The sequence below is a fragment of the Caloenas nicobarica genome, chromosome Z (assembly GCF_036013445.1).
Source record: "Caloenas nicobarica isolate bCalNic1 chromosome Z, bCalNic1.hap1, whole genome shotgun sequence".
NCBI classification, from domain to species: domain Eukaryota; kingdom Metazoa; phylum Chordata; class Aves; order Columbiformes; family Columbidae; genus Caloenas; species Caloenas nicobarica.
Genome location: NC_088284.1, coordinates 108,960,365 through 108,976,943, shown reverse-complemented (window position 1 = coordinate 108,976,943; position 16,579 = coordinate 108,960,365). Strand labels below are relative to the sequence as shown.

General features: G+C 42.6%; 1 protein-coding gene across 1 annotated transcript; it reads left to right on the top strand.

Moving 5' to 3' along the window:
* The first annotated feature begins 1,124 nt into the window (after window positions 1-1,124).
* LRRC40 (leucine rich repeat containing 40) lies at window positions 1,125-16,538 on the top strand. Its single transcript, XM_065655633.1, has 15 exons — window positions 1,125-1,299; window positions 2,133-2,314; window positions 2,818-2,891; window positions 3,838-3,967; window positions 4,349-4,472; window positions 5,267-5,409; window positions 6,490-6,662; window positions 6,970-7,060; window positions 8,768-8,813; window positions 10,818-10,926; window positions 11,512-11,619; window positions 13,219-13,329; window positions 14,475-14,552; window positions 14,941-15,126; window positions 15,900-16,538. The coding sequence occupies exons 1-15, from the start codon at window positions 1,155-1,157 to the stop codon at window positions 16,003-16,005; spliced, it is 1,806 nt and encodes a 601-aa protein (XP_065511705.1). The 5' UTR covers window positions 1,125-1,154; the 3' UTR covers window positions 16,006-16,538.
* Window positions 16,539-16,579: the final 41 nt, after the last annotated feature.

Here is a 16,579-nt window from a genome sequence, read left to right as displayed (position 1 = left end):
GGTTCCGTGGCAGAACTGGTAATTTCAAGCACTGGCAGGCGGCATCTTTCAGTCTGTACTGTTATTTAGTTTGCAAGCTCAGGACAAAGGGAAAAGGAGATAATGAAGTGCAGTGCCTTTTCATTTGGTATGCGTCATGTGTGCGTTTAGAACGTTTTCCCAGGCTGTCTGGTCTGGATGCACAGTTGTGACCCAAGCGGAGAGCTCAGCAAACAAGAGGGAGGAAGGGGAGAGGTGAGATCTGCGTCATGGGGCGAGCACAGCCACGGTTAATTAGTTGCTGAGTCTCCTTTGTAATTATTAGTAAGAATTTAATGTCCCCAGTCCTGTCATCAGCAACAGCTTCTAGTCTTGCTTCATTCACAGGACGCCTGGGATTGCACACACTTATTTATAACAAGTATTCGGGTTGCTGTTGAGGTGATGGGGCCTCTCCTTCGTCCTCCTGTTTTTTGGGGGAATTATGGCCAGAACTGGGAGCTGGTCAGTGTAGGAAACGATTACCTTGCCAACAGAATAGGCCCAGGCAGGATCTCTCAGCAAAGCGTATTTTATTAATGATTTTGCAAGACCAGGTGTTCTACCTAAAGGTCGGAACATGGAATAGGGCAAAAAGCCCCCGTTTATATCCATCTCCCCCAATCCCAGCTGCAAATTCCCTCCCCTGTTCGCCAGTGGTTGGTTCTGCAGGGTTTACAGACCACCCGACCCTGCCTCAGTTTACCTGTCTCATTCATCTAATCCTAACAACCCCTTCCCCTTATTGATTCATTCAAAACATGGATTCCTGGCTCTTCGGCTGCCCTTCCCCCTAGATTAACTTCTTAAATACAGGAATCAGTTTGCATTCCAGGATTAGTTCAAAGAGACTGTGTTTCACATTAAGGATTCACAGTGTGATGTCTCCGGGTCCTTCCCCCGCGCCGGGGTCAGGCACCAGCTCCCCAGTTTCGGGAAAACAACGTTCCCCGTTCCATGGCTCCTCTCGCCAGGGCGGCGGGAGCCCCGTCCGGCCCGGGAGCGGCCGCGGCCGGGGCCGCGTTGGAATGGCGGCGCGGGGGGGCGGCGTCGGCGGCTGCCAGCGCCGGGAGCCCCGCGGAGCGGCCCCGCCAGGCCCCGCCTGCTCGGCGGGCAGCGCCCGGCCCCGGCGCGGGATGGCGGCGGCGCGGAGAGCGCGGGATCCCCGCGCCGGCTTCAGGCGGCCGGAGGCCGAGCCGGGCCCGGCCGTGCCGCAGGGGCTGCTCCGGGCGGCGCGGAAGAGCGGGCAGTTAAACCTGGCGGGCCGGGGCCTGGGCGAGGGTGAGCGGGGGCGTGGGGCGGGGGTGTTGGTGGGCGCTTGGTGCTCCCGCTGGGCCTCCGTTCGGGGAGGGGAACGGGGCTGGTGCGGGGCTGGAGCACAAGGGTGACGGGAGCGGCTGAGGGAGCTGGGGGTTCAGCTGGAGAACAGGAGCTGAGGGGAGACCTTCTGATCTCTGACCTGCCTGAAAGGAGCTTGGAGCCAGGGGGGGTCGGGCTCTGCTCCCCAGGAACAAGCGCCAGGACCAGAGGAAACGGCCTCGAGTTGCGCCAGGGGAGGCTGAGGTTGGATCTGGGGAACAATTTCTTCCCCAAAGGGCTGTGGGGCATTGGAACAGGCTGCCCAGGGCAGTGCTGGAGTCACCATCCCTGGAGGGGCTGGACAGACGGACATGAGGTTCTCAGGACATGGGGCAGTGCCAGGGCTGCGGGAACGGTTGGACTCGATCTTAAAGGTCTGGAATCATTTTGGTTGGAACAGACCCTCGAGATCATCGACTCCAACCATTAACCTGTAATTCTGTGCTTGGCAATGTCATCCAGGCAGTACAGGAAAAATAGGGAGGGACCAACAGCCATGAATGTTTCCTGCCATTTGTTTGCAGCTCAGCTTACTTGTGGCTGTTACTGGCAGATTTCTAACAGCATGTTTTTGTCAGCTCTGGAAAAATGTCTCTAGAAATACAGTTGACTATATGTGCATATATATATAGAATCATAGAATCACAGAATAATTTTGGTTGGGAGAGACCCCCAGATATGTGAAAAGCATTATGACGGTGGAAGCTCTAGAGTAAATAGAAGCATTTAATTGACATGTGTGTTTGTTTATGTAGTGCCTCAACATGTGTGGCGGATAAATTTGGATACTCCAGAGGAAGCTCATCAGAATCTCTCTTTTGGTGCTGCGGATCGCTGGTGGGAGCAAACAGACCTGACCAAGCTGATACTGGCCTCAAACAAGCTGCAGAGTCTGTCAGAGGATGTCAAACTTCTGCCTGCACTCACTGTTCTGGATGTAAGTACAATGATCCCATCGTGGTGCCACTGTCCTCTCTGGAGGAGGTGGGAAAACATCTTTGTTTCAATTTCCCTGTGGTGGTGGATGTGGAGAGGTGGCACTGGTGTCTTCTCAGGATAAAGAATAAATGGTTACAGATCACTCTGATAATATATCAGTTTATATACTGGTGGCGAGTACTGATCTGTAGAGAGATCTAGGAAGTTTTATCGTGGACACTGAAGGAAGGGCTATTACTGGATGCAGCTGCTTTTCCTGCACCCCCCCTTCTCTCCTCCCTTCATATCTAATCTCTCAGAGTTTACTATCAATTCAGCAGAATTTTGCCAGATTGGCATTTGCAGTGCTGCTATTGGTAACTGATTTGAGTCATGTACATAGCTGTTACTTGTGTACAAAATTAGTCTATGTATTAGTTAGCTTGATTTGTTTCTGGGGTACAGAAGGAAGACCTGCAAGGTACAAATTAGTAACTATATTCTAAAAACTTTATTTTCCAGGTGCATGATAATCAACTGACATCGCTTCCTTCTGCTTTAGGACAATTAGAAAATCTTCAGAAACTTGATGTCAGGTAAGTGCATGTTACAAAACTGGAGCATGAGAAATATTGCAGTGGCTTTTGTGGTATGAATAAGAGATTGCAGTATATCAAATTTTATTTCAGAAAGTTAATTTCAGATTTTTAACTGGAGAATGTAAGTATATCAAGAATCCTAAGTTTTGGATCAAAACCGATGATGTTAGGTTTGTTAAAATTATTTTCACTAGTATTCAAAGTCACTGTCTTACTTTGGAAGGTGAAAACGGTGGTATTTTTAATAATCACACAGGAGCAATGTCTACATACATTTGCTTTAATCTGGCAGATTTGACTAAAAATAGTTTTTGCTATGAATAATATACATTGGAAATAATTGTATAGATCTTGTTCAGGCTGGAAAGTTTATAATCTTCTGTTTACTGGAGTAATTTTGTAAATTTGTGCACGAGGATAAAGAGCGTATGCTGCCACAGCTATGTGAACTACATAAATCGAAACAAATTAAGATCCAGCTGGAATATTGTAAATTCAGATGAGAATTAAAAGCATTCTTGAACAAACAAACAAACACACATAATGAATTTCTCCCAGGAGACGAATCCATTGTAGAGGGCTGTCGCAGTTGTAGGAGACAGATTTTCCTTAGGGGTGACGGTACCCGGCACAGCAGGTGTACGTGCTGCAGCACGGGAATGTTTTGCTGCAGCCTGTCTCACTACAGATGCAATTAATAGTTGGTCTGTGCCACACGGAATATCCAGCATACGTGATGCTGGATGTGCTTCATCTGTGCTCTGGGCTGTGAAGAGTTGGTGTTTCAACAAGCTGTGTGTGGTTTGGATAATGCGGCCGATACAAGCGGTGCAGCTCTTGACTGGATTGCGTCGTGTGTAACAGCGGTGTTCTGTATGCAGTTGTCTTCTTAAAACTACTTAGTAATTGTTTTTTCCCTTTGTGTTCCGTGTTTTAATACCAGCCACAACAAACTGAGAAGTATCCCAGAGGAGCTGACGCAGTTGCCACATTTGAAGAGCCTCCTTCTTCATCACAACGAGCTGACTCACTTGCCGGAGGGGTTTGGACAGCTTGTCAATTTAGAAGAACTAGTAAATTACAACTTTTTGAAAAATATTTATTTGTGCAGAAAGGCTGGTTTATCCATGTTTTGTTACCGCTAATGGCAAAACTTTGTGAATATCCTAGTGACTTACGTAGATTGTCAGCTATTACACGGTGGGCTTTTATTTTGTTGTTTGAAACCAAGTTTTGCTCTTGGTTTGCTAAATATTTTAAGAAATATCAAATCCCTTGTAATCTCTCCGTCGTGGGAGACTTGTTTCTTCTTTTCACATCCTGGGAGATCCTGAAGATTTCAGCCATCTAATTTTAATGTTCTGCCAGTAATTAACTTTGCAGCAGCAGTACTCATGGGATATTTTAAACATCTCTGTTTCTAACCTTTCTCTCTTTCTTTTTTTAATTTTCAGGATCTGTCCAACAACCATCTCACAGACATTCCAACAAGTTTTGCTTTGCTCATTAACTTAGTGCGACTCAATTTGGCTTGTAACCAACTCAAGAGCCTGCCTGCAGATATCAGTGCCATGAAAAGTAAATTAGTTTCCTCAGATTATTAAATGCCATGCAGCCAGCTCTGTAGTTATGTTCAGAAACATAGTTCATATTGTTCAGGATTGAAAAATACATTCTTAAAGAGTTAATGTATTCTCAAGAAATTTAGTCCAGAATTATTTTTAAAAATTAGCTACTATATGTCCTCTTGTGCTTTATATTTCTTGATAAATGGGGCACAGAATGATCAGAAGAGTTTAAGGATTAATAATATTCTGTTTAGAAGTTATTAGTCTTAAGACTGCAATAAGAAATTGAGATTTTTTTTTTCTTAATTTCCTATTTGGAGTGGAAAATAAAGTATAAATGAGAGACAGCTGAAATTATTGGAGAGAAAAAAATAGCACCAATTATAGAGTAACAAAATTGACTCGTAGTATTAGAATGTGAAATCCCAAGGTGACTAGTGGTTGACATGAAGTGCATGTTTAACAGGTGTGGCAGATCCCCAGGAGCAGCAGGGACGGCCAGCTTGGAGAGATGCTGCAGGAATTACCTGCAGACCTTTCGGAGGTGGTCTGTGAGATTAGACCCTTGCTTGCCAAGAGCTAATGTCTGGCAGTGCCACTGAAAGCATTCCAGAATATTCTATGAAAAAACAAGATGCCTTGTTTTCAGACATGTTGATGTTAACCGATCTGTTTTCTGCCAAAATTCTGCTTGGCAAAATGCTGTTAAATTTATTATAAAACCCAAGATTTTTATGCTTCTGTAGAAAACACCTTTATTTTCTCTTATTTTCCCGTTTGTCACTTGTCCATTTACTTCGGTAGGCTTAAGACAACTGGATTGTTCTAAAAACTACCTGGAAACTGTACCTTGTGAAATAGCGACTATGGCATCTTTGGAACAACTTTATCTGAGAAAAAATAAATTACGTTCCTTACCAGAATTTCCCTCCTGCAAGTTACTGAAGGTAAGGTGTGAAATGGTTGGTACACCATGAGTATATTTGCTGGAAACTATTAAAATAATGACAGTTACTTTCAACACAAATTTTTGTGAATTGCTGTAATCAAAAGTTCTTTGTGTAGAACTCCGTTTCATACATCCCCATTTTTATTTATTGCCCACATGGGTCAGTCTTAAGGTCATGTAGAAGATGAATCTGCAGCAATACTCTTCAGATTTGGAAAATAAATATTTAGAAGAGGAATGACTCAAAAAGTGGATCTAGTATTCCCTGCAACAGTTATTTTTTATCTCTAGTGACATTTTCTGGATATAATTACTTTGTTCATGATCATTTTTTTCTTTATAACTGTAGAGAAAGTATACTTTTTTTTTTTCTTTTAGCATAGTCAGATCTTCCAGATATTTAATTCCTGACGTGTTTAAAATTGAAAGTCACCAGTCTCATAACATCAGAAAATGGTTACTCAACTAATAGACAAATGAGTGGGCCAGTGAAGGCCTGTATCACTGTGCTGTTTCCACTGACCAATTCCATCCAAGAATACAGATACCTTCTTAGTTCTGCATAACTCTGAGCTGAACAGTTACAATCCCCAGCTATTTCAGCATTTTCTAACAAAATGTATGTTGGCGTGTGAAGCTCCGTGCCTTAGTGCACCCGGCAGCATGTATGCACTCTTTTTGGTCTCAAGAACCATTGAATTTTTCCATTTTAAGTGAAACAGTTCCAATAGGGACACGCAGAGCTGCCCTTGCAATGTTCTCTAACTCGGAATTTAAGGAACTTCTTGAGTAAAGAAGTCGTTGGCAAGTTCTTGACAAAAGTGGAGCAAATGTATTCCTAGCTTGGAGATGGAACTCAAAGCTGAGGGTCCGTGATGGTTGCAGAAAAGCCCAGTTCACACTTGTGTCTCTGGATCTTCGCAGGCTTTGATATTTCATGTGCGAATGAAAGGGGACACAGATGGGTATTTTCTCCACGTCATCATATGTTTTTGCCAATGCGTGATTTAGGAGATGAATAAGTTATAAAGTAATTTTAATAGAGTAACATCATTGTGCATGATCTTTGTTTCCATAGGAATTACATGCTGGTGAAAATCAGATTGAAACATTAAATGCAGAGAATCTGAAGCATCTGAATTCCCTCTCTGTATTGGAACTTAGAGACAACAAGATAAAATCAGTTCCTGATGAAATTACTTTGCTTCAGAAGCTGGAGCGACTTGACCTGGCCAACAATGATATCAGTAGGTAATATTAAAAACTGCATTATGTCTGTGATGAGGCTTAGCTAATGACCTCTAATGACAACTAATTCTGTAGCTGATGTTTTCCACTTGGTAAAATGGGATTAAAAAAGGACTCAATCATAAAATGAAGGAACCCTTCCTGTGTTATGTAAATGCTATGAGCAAACTGCGCCCTTCTTACATGTAATATGTTCTGTATCTTGTTATTTGAACCTGAGCTTCAGAATACCAGGCCATCTGACAAACCACTGCAAATTGTTTAGATTTAGTTTTGAAGCTCCTTCGAAATGAATTGTTTCCATTTGCAGGTTACCTTACACGCTGGGGAACCTTTCTCAGTTGAAATTCCTGGCATTAGAAGGAAATCCTTTGAGAACCATTCGAAGAGACCTTCTGCAAGTAAGCACTCTAGACAGTATATAAACTTTGGTGATGTTGCATATGTATGTTATCCAAATTGTGTAGCCAGAGCATTAAATAAGGTTAGAAAACACCTGGATTTCAGGTAGCCTGTGCAGCTTTAGCCCATCTCTTTAGTTTGTGAGTGCTGTGGTTTGGGTGCTCTTCCTGCTGCAGTCTGATGTGATGCATGAGACCCTGGGGACTGTGGAACAAAGGTGCTCCCTGCTTTTTAGAACCTGTTTCTGATTGCTACAGAAGTTGTAATATAGGTTGCAAATAAAGCTACTACTGCTGCTCTAGGATTGCCTTTTGTTTTCTCTCCAGCAGGCCCCTCTTCTCACTGTTGGTATACATTACTTTTCTGTGCTTTTGCCAGTGTTATAAATGTTTAAAAAGCACTGGGATTCTTTAAAAATAGCAACACTGAAGACATTCTGTTGAAATGAAGTTTTGCAATGTCTGTCAGAAGAGGGAAAACATCATGTACCTGATTAACTGGGCATTGTATGCACTAAGTTAACGAACCGGGGTTCTGTGGATGGAAATCATATGTGATTCCAGAGTTCAAAGTTGGCTTAAAATGCATGTAGCTTCTGAGGGTTTGCTGTCTTTCAAATCTAAGAGCAGAGATGTGCGTAATCTCTCATGTATATTTCACATTTGAGCAAAGGACAGGTACAAGGATTCCATTATGATCTTTTATACTTACACTGTCTTGATCCATTACCAACACTGCAAATTCATACAACTGGAATTTTATATGCCTATATAGATTTTGTTGCACTTGATTTAGAGGAGTAATTGATAAAGCTTGTAGGGTTCCCCAGACACTTCCTAGCAGCAGGTGAATACTGAGGATTGGCAGGGACTGGGGGTAAGTGCAGCCTAGCAGTCACGGAGTCTTTTGTCTTTGTGTTGTCTCAGCAGGCTCCTTGTGAGAGTTCCTTCCCTTCCACATTTCCTTCAACCCCTCTGCATTCAGATCAGTCAGTCTCTTACTGTGTATAATATAGTTGTCAGCTGGAATGAGAAATGTTAATTCATATTCAGCACTTCAGGTCAGTCCCTGGTTTTAAAGCATCAAGGAGAAGCATGTAAAATTGTAAGGAAAATGTAGCTTTATCATAAAAGCTATGGATGAGATTATGTTTAATTGCTCATAGATTGTGCAGATAGTAACTGTGTTTGACCAGTAGAAGTTGCTATGAGAGGAGTGAAGGTCAAATCTTTTGAGAATCCAGCTGTTAAAAATTCATGCAAATTATGTCAACTGAAGTGTTTTACCCAGAATTTTGGACATAAAAAGTTCCTGGAACACTGAACAGTCAACTTCCTTGACAAATTTTAAATTTCTTCCCCAAAGCATAATCATGATAGACATTTTTAAAGAGAAGATTAAGTTCATTTGAACATTTTTTACTTGTTCTCGGAACTGGCTAACTTCTTCAGATAAAAAGCTAAAAATGTGGAGCCTGAGGTAGTGACGTGGGACTGGAAATTTTCAACTGGAATAAATAAACAAAATTGTAAATAGGCAGATTCATACACTGCTGCAAAGAGGGCTTTTCTCCAGGAAGCGTCAGGTGGCTCTTATAGTGGGCAGTGCCATGGACTCCACCTGTGTGCCTGGAATTGTCATTGTGCAGCTGTGGAAACACTGGCTGGCAAATACTTATTGACCTCTCTTCTGTGTTTTCTTTGAAGAAAGGCACACAGGAACTTCTGAAATATCTAAGAAGCAAAATCCAAGGTATGTTGCTCCATTGCATTGCATTTTAAAGAGAATTGTTCTAAGAAATTCAGGTAGCACCTATGGAGGGTAGCTGTTTCAATCCAGTTATCCTGCAATAATAGAGTTTTCTTCACTTAACAGTTTGCTCTTCTATTTTAGTGCTGTTTCTTATTCTGTTAGATAAAACCAAATAACAAACATTCATTATTGAGGATTATAATTTAGAAAAATAATCTGAAGTGTTTTTCTCCGCTCCCTTTATGCATTTTGCCTGAGGAATTCCAGTAGCTTTTTTATTTTTCCCCTAAACATCACGGGGAGTTTACAGAAGGGGTTCTTCTTTTCAAGCTTGCTGGCTGTCTGCTGCCCTGCTTGCAGTACAGAGGAGCAGGTGGGGTTTTGCAGATGTATTCTGTATTATTCATTCCTGAACAACATGGGCCGTACAGTCCCAAGATTCCCAGGGCGTACGTGCATGGAAAAGTCTGGGTGATGCCATGAAAACTGCCCCGCAGCTGACTAAGAATATAATAAGTTTTTGGGGAAGAAAGGAACTGATTATTTTAAACATCATTCTAATCCTGGCCTGTTAGAATTCATCTTTCTACTATCTAATAGTCTTGATCCCAACATGCCCTATAGAAATAATTAGAAAGTCATAAAGCAGAAAATGAGATGAAATATTTCAAGGGGATTACTTCTCTGTGCAAATGCTGTGTGCTTTCTGCAGAATCCTCTCTGCCTCTGTGGAATGAACAGCGCCTAGATGATTATGTATCACAGTTCTCTAACAGATGTGGTACTTTGTAAAAATAAACTGATAGTATAAAAAAGCAAACAAAAAGTTGCTAGTTGCTTTTGCACGCACAAGTCACTTTCCTGGGCTTCTAATTTGACTGAGATATTTTGGTTTCTGTTTTGTTTGTTTGTGGTTTTTGTTTGGTTTTTTTTTCTATGTTTCCTAAACAAAATAGTGGAGATGAAAGTTTATTTTTTTATATAGGAAACAGGCTGTCGGAGTCTTTAAGTAACTTTCATGCTGGGGAGATTAAATTCTTTGAAAACAGGAATTCAGTTTGCCGTCTTTAGAAATCTTCATCTTAAGGTTTAAAACATAAAGTAGGCAAAATGACTGAGTTCACCAGTCATGTTAAAGATAATATGGAAATGATTATGCTGCACTTAGATGGCACAAAATGATGAACTTCTTAATTTAGAAGGGGCCTTCATAATACCTGCAGGCAACTTGGATTGAAAATGGTATGTGTGCATTTTCCTTTTTGCCAAGTGGGATTTTTGCTGTGTGCCAGAGGATGGCAGTATTAATTAGGTTACTGCAGCATACAGAATTGCTTCAAAATGTCAGGTTCCATGCAAATCTGACACATTATTAACTTGACATAAATGAATTGGATGCTAGAGTGCGTACTCAGAAGCTTATCTGGTGAACTATAACAGTATAATTGTGGATGATAAAATTAGCGAATGTGTTGCATGTACAACAGTGCCTGTGATTTTACCCGTTCCGGTGTCTAAGTTGAAGCTGAACCAGCCGCAGTCCTTTTTTCTGTAGAGGCTGAAACTGGAACAAGGCCTCTTTTGGCTTGTTTTTGGTGTTTATTAATGAAAGGATAACTAGTTGGGACTGGCTGCAATTGTTGTTAGACTTTTATTCGTGAATGCTGCTGAATTTCCGTGGAGTTTTGTTCCATTTTTTCAGTGGAAGTCACTTTTATTATCCTTTCTGTTAGCGAGGCGTGTGTGAGCCCCTGGGGTGTGATGCCGCCGCTCAGGTGTGCAGAACAGTGGGTTTAACCTCTCGTCTTTCTTAAACATTCCACGCAGCCTTGCCCTGCCCATAGCTTTGTCACCTGGATTGCAGATAGCAAAGTGGACCCTGCAGAGGAGGGAATGGTGGGGGTTTCTATCAGTATTAATATTTTAATTATAATTGCGGCCATCCGGGTGACTCAGAGCGGCGCGTCTGCGGCAGTTCCGTGACTGTCGGTGTGCTCTCCCCAGACGATGCGCCCAGCCCCGCCGGAGAGCCTCCGCTCACAGCCATCACCCTCCCCAGCCAGGCCAGGATCAACATGCACGCCATCACCTCACTCAAATTGTTGGAATATAGGTATGTGTTTTGAAATACCACCTATCTAAAGCTGTAAGAACACTTTCCTGTGTTTTTTCCCCCTTCACAATATCTACCAATCTGTCTGCAAATCCTGCTGCATTTGTGCATTTTTCACTTTAGTTTGTGTGCTCAGGAATAGGCAGAATTGAATTGCAGGGGTATTTAATTATTTCTTTGTATTATCAAATATTCCACGGTGACATTCCTTTTAACTCAATGAAATGCTTAATACCTTCAGGTGCTTTTAGTACCTTTTAAACTTCTTTAGCAATTTTCATTAAGTCTCAGCACATCTCGTAGTGGGTGAATATCTCTTCAGTTATTTCTTAAATGTAACCAGCAATATGTTAGGTTGGGAAAGGGGAAAAAAGAACCTGTTTGCGGAGAAGTGCCGGGTGAAACGCGCAGTCCTGCTGGGAGCTGGGGTGGTGAAAGGGCTGGGCAGTCCTTTGAGGACTTCAAACTGTAGATATTTACATATTTACTACTCATCTTTTTTCTAAAAGAAGATGAAAATGTCTTGTTAGTAAGTAGGAAATGCTGAACTTGTTTGTGTTAGTGAGCTAAATCCGTGTCGTTCAGTGAGAAGCAGGCAGCCATGATTCCCGATGAAATGTTCGACGCGGTCAGAAGCCATCCGGTCGCCACTGCCAACTTCAGCAAAAACCAGCTGAGTGAAGTTCCTCCAAGGTACGTTTGTAAAGATCTTTCTCTGTTTCTTTATTTTCTACGTTTGTTCCTCAGCATCTCGTGGTTTTTTCTGATCAGGTGTATTTACACTTTGTGCTGTGTATGTGTGTGAATACACTTGGACACATCAGTGAAAGTATAAGTTAGATGCTGAAAAATCCTGTTGCGTTTCTCGGAGGGGCAGCACGCAGGTGGTTCACTGAACAGCACGGGGACTGCAGGGAAGCAGCTTGGCCACCCCCAGTGGGTGACACGTTTGTCATCTTGCTTTGCTCAGCATTGTTGAAATGAATGAGGGGAGACTGATGTGGCTTCCCATGATAATCGAGTGCCGTACTTCACTGCAGTGTCGTGCTGTTTCCTCTACAAAGTGGCCTTTTTCCCACAGGAAGATAATCTGTGTGGATTCACCACTCTATTGGGGGATAGGTTGTACTATAGCCGAGGTTCTATTTAAATTTGGTTTATTCAAATAGCATAATTGCAGGGTTTTTTTAAGGAAGCCTGAACAATTTCCGTACCTCTTTTCTTGACGGGTTTTGTGTCCCGTCACGTAGCATTTGATATTATTGCAATTGTTACTTCATCCTCAGTCAAGGAAAAGCTTTCTGTCGACACTAATGGAAGTGAATAGTGCAAAACTATTGCAATAGTGCAATAGTTTTGTGCAAGGAGGAAAATTATTGCATCTCTAGTAGCCCAAGAAAATCCTGAAAGCTGATTTTTAAGGATACCACCACGTTTGTGGGGGTAACTTATTTCTGTTCTTGGACCCGAGTGTGCTGAATGTTTAACCTTTAGCACACAGAACTTGCAGAGGTGCCATCTCTTTTTCATAGGAAAAAACCTCTTTTCAGTACAGTTTGTAGAAAATCAGTTTAGCCTGGTAAAGCTTGTGCTTCCCGTGCTTTTGCCTTCCCTGAGGAGGAAGGTGTGCGGCTGCTGGTGCCAGAGGATTCATTTTGGCATCCAGACAGGAGAGAGGAGCATTTAGTTCGTTTAATTACCTTGTTTTTAGGGCTAAAACAGAGATTCTGTTTTACAGGCATTCAACAGCTAACTTTTTGAGCTGTTAAATACTTTACACCAAAACATCTTAATATAATATCTTTTTACAAGAAGCAGCAAGAATGCTGTTTCCTGGCATCTGTAACAGCAGAAAGTGGAACAGAGATGAAAGATGGAAATAAAATAATCTCGTTCTGTTTGACTGCTAAGATGGATGGTGTTTGTGTTAAAACCTGTGCAGGGCAGGAGATGGCAGCGATGGGCATCTGTGCCGTAGTTCCTGAAATAGCTCTTCACTGCATTGAGTAAAATTTACTCTCCTAATCAGTGAGAAAAAATTTACCCTTCTAATAACTTCAGAAAACCGATTCTGAACCTTGTCTTTACATGAGGAGTAAGACTCCAGGACAGGCAGCTTTCACAGGTGGAGTTTCCATTATCTTTGCTCCACAAAATTGCTTCAGAAATGTCAGGAAACACAGTGTCTTTGATTTGTAGAATAAAGCAGCTATTTATTTTTTTTCAATAACTTAGAAAATCAAATGCAAATGTGAGCTTCCATAACAGAAGTGTATTCATCTTGGGTTTCAGGATTGTGGAGCTGAAGGACTCGGTTTGTGATGTCAACCTTGGCTTCAATAGAATCTCATCTATTTCCTTGGAGCTTTGTGTGCTCCACAAATTGACACATTTGGATATCAGGTTTGTGATGCGTGTTGGACTCCCTTTCTCAGTAACTGATTTTCATGCCTTTCCAAACCAGCCATCTGTTACAGTGGAATAGCAGCGCTGAAATAATTTTTCATTTCCCAAAATGCCTCTGTGACAGCTGAGTGACCGGCAGATCTGAAATAGCAAGTGCCCCAGATTTAGGCATTGGTTAAAGAAAACTGCAAAAAACAAGTAGACGAGCTCTGAGACTTGCTGTGATGAAAGGTCTTCTCTGAGGCATGAAAGGGTCTCAGGGATGTTAAGCTGCTATCTAAAAACAGCCTCTTCTCCCCCAAACCCACCAGAGAATCCTGGAGGGCGGCTGAAAGTGATGCAGTGAAGGTACAAACCTGCTGCCTGAAACTGAAGCTGTCTGGAGGGATGTTATTTGCAATATTTAGTTAGATATTTACTGTCGTTTCACCTTCGCTGCTTCTGAAAAATGCTCATTGCATTTGCTTAGACATCCTGACCATCTTGCTGGCATTTGTTGTCTTTGTCTTTTCACAGAATGCAAAGTGGCAAAGCACCCTTGCAGGGACAGGTTTTTACTTTGGTTGGCTTTAAAGGCACGTAGGTGTAAGTCTGATGTCTTTCAGTGAGCGGTCTCTATGTTCCTGTGTCACCCTCAGGAAATACCGTGTTTGTCCTTACAAACCCCTCGTCTTTGTATGTCAGAAGCTTCTGAACGGCTTCCCATGGTGGGAAACACAAGGGGAACGGCAGCGTACACGGGTTTAACAGCAACCGGGTACCAGGCTAAAGGAATTCTGAAGATGTTTAGAGTTATTCTGCTGATTCGCTTTGGCACCAAGATGTGGGCAGTTTCACGAGCTCCCCTGAAACGCAAGGAGCTGAGCTGCCACGAGGGTTTGTGGAGCTGTTGGATGCTTTGAAATACTTGGGAATCTTCAGCGGACAGACTTAAATCTGCTGCTGACAGAAATGAGAATGCAAACCTGGCTTGCATTAGGTAGCGTCCGTACTTGAGCATGGTCTTCACCCATTTCTGAAGCAATTAATTGGTTTAAGACAGCGTGTTAGCACTGATAAATATGTGTATTCTGTCTCTGTGGATTCTTAACTGAAACTTCATAGAAGTTAGTGATTATTGTTTGTCTTCATTTGCTCCACAGAAATAATTTTTTGACGTCTTTACCTGAGGAAATGGAGGCACTGGCAAGACTGCAAATAATAAATCTTTCTTTTAATAGGTAAGCAACTATTTAGATTTTTTTTTTTATATTCAATAATAAAAAGAGCTGGACTGAATTCAATACCCTGTAAGAATGAGAAGGCGCTTGATCACTGGCTGTGAGTTTAACACAGAGGAAGCGCCTGTGCTTCTTGACACAATGGGTTGTGTATTTTTGGAACTTACCGCCACAAAATGTTTGGAGAGAGACTGGTTAAAAAAGAGATTAAACGATCTTGTGAACAACATGTCAAAAACTGGATACCAACAGGGCTGCCCTTTGGCACCCATAATACAGCAGCTCTGAACTAACAGGAGCTGAAATGCTCTCTGATTTTTAAGGCTGCTAATTCTTTTCATGCCCTGTTTCTGACTTTCACTGCTTTGCTTCCTTTTTCTTCCCGAAGATTTAAAGTGTTTCCCAGCGTCCTGTACCGCATGGGAGCGCTGGAGACCATCCTGCTCAGCAACAACCAGGTGGGCTCCATAGACCCTCTGCAGCTGAAGAACATGGACAGGCTGGGGACGCTGGACCTGCAGAACAATGACCTCCTGCAGGTGCCACCAGAGCTTGGAAACTGCACAACTCTGAGGTGTGTGTCCTAACTGGTGACCTGGTTTATGTGTGTGTGTATTTATATATATATATATATATATATATATAGGTTTGTGTAAATCTATGTCATTTACCTTGTCTGTACGTACAGACACTGCTGGTGCACCTGTAGACCAGCTGAGCTAGGGCACATTTAGCTCCTTACCTGTGTAACTCACGTTAATATGACAGAGACAGGACAACACTCTCTAAAGAACGTACAGAGAGCTGTGGCTGAATATCCTTACATCGTACACCTCAAAAAAGACAGTCAAAGACAACAAATCACTGGTCCCTGTGGTTTTCCCCTTTAAGGACACTTTCCAGAAGGACTTCAAAAATACAAACTAAAACACCACCCCCCCGCCAAAGCAAAAACCTCCCCAGAGATTTATGTGCACCAAGGGCTAGCGGGCCAGCAGCTAAGCTGGGAGGTGGAGGGTTATGGTTGAACGTAGTTTTCCCCTTTTACTGTGCCATTTCTGTATTCCAGAAGTTCTTTTTCTCACTCCTCTGGCAGAGGCTTGTGAAAGCAGCAGGGGGTGTGTGTTGTGTGTCTACAATAATGCACCAGCACTGATTTATTAGCATAAATTAAAATTCAGATGTCTCTCAAGAAGATAAGTTAGTGTGAACTAGGGAAGCAGAAATTAAAATTCTTTCAGTAGAAGAGAGGAGGAATTATGAATTTCAAAAGATTTTAAAACCTATGAATGTGTTGGCACAAAGGAAAAAACCTTTATAGGCGTAGCTCACGCTCTGTTTCTGCAGGAGCCTGCTGTTGGAAGGAAACCCATTCCGCACGCCCCGCGCAGCCATCCTGGCCAAGGGAACGGCCGCCGTGCTGGAGTACCTGAGGAGCCGGATCCCCGCGTGACGCGGGACAGACGGACAGGGACAGAAGGAGCCTGTCGTCCAAGCGCCACCGGGTTTTACTGCCCCGGCTGTTTGGTTTTAATACTGGTTGTAATTTGCATGTTAAGAACTCGCCTATGGGACATTTTCCCCTGAAGGCTGCACGTTTCAGGAGTGCATTTTGAAATACCACTATATATGTTTACACTTTTTGTAATCAAGAATGCTGTCAAAAGCTGCCTTCAGTAATAGCAATGATGTTTTTTCTACAATTAAGCTAATTTTTAAAAGAATTGTCAACATCAAAGTATTTCAGCAAAAGGCAGAAGTAAACACTTTGATTTTGTGCACCTGTTTTATAATCTGCTGTAAGGTGTTTATCCCTCTTCGGTGCTGCCTCCAAAACACGGCTTCTGGTGATAAAACCCTTGACCCCTCACGCTGTGTGACGGAGCTGAGGACACCGTACGAGATGCGCTGCACCCGTGCGCGCCTCACGGAAAATAAGCAAAAGGTGGTTGCTGTTGGTAGCTGCACTGGCTCAATAAAAGTTTCCCGTGGGATGGTTTGGGTTGGTTTTCTTTTTTTATCAGCAT

What these genes read in the sequence shown, in the direction of transcription:
- LRRC40 (XM_065655633.1), top strand. Translation starts at nt 1,155, where the DNA reads ATGGCGGCGGCGCGGAGAGCGCGGGATCCCCGCGCCGGCTTCAGGCGG. An exon ending in CTGCACTCACTGTTCTGGAT is followed by an intron (nt 2,315 to 2,817) that starts GTAAGTACAATG and finishes TTTATTTTCCAG; the next exon opens with GTGCATGATAATCAACTGAC. An exon ending in TTCGAAGAGACCTTCTGCAA is followed by an intron (nt 7,061 to 8,767) that starts GTAAGCACTCTA and finishes TTTTCTTTGAAG; the next exon opens with AAAGGCACACAGGAACTTCT.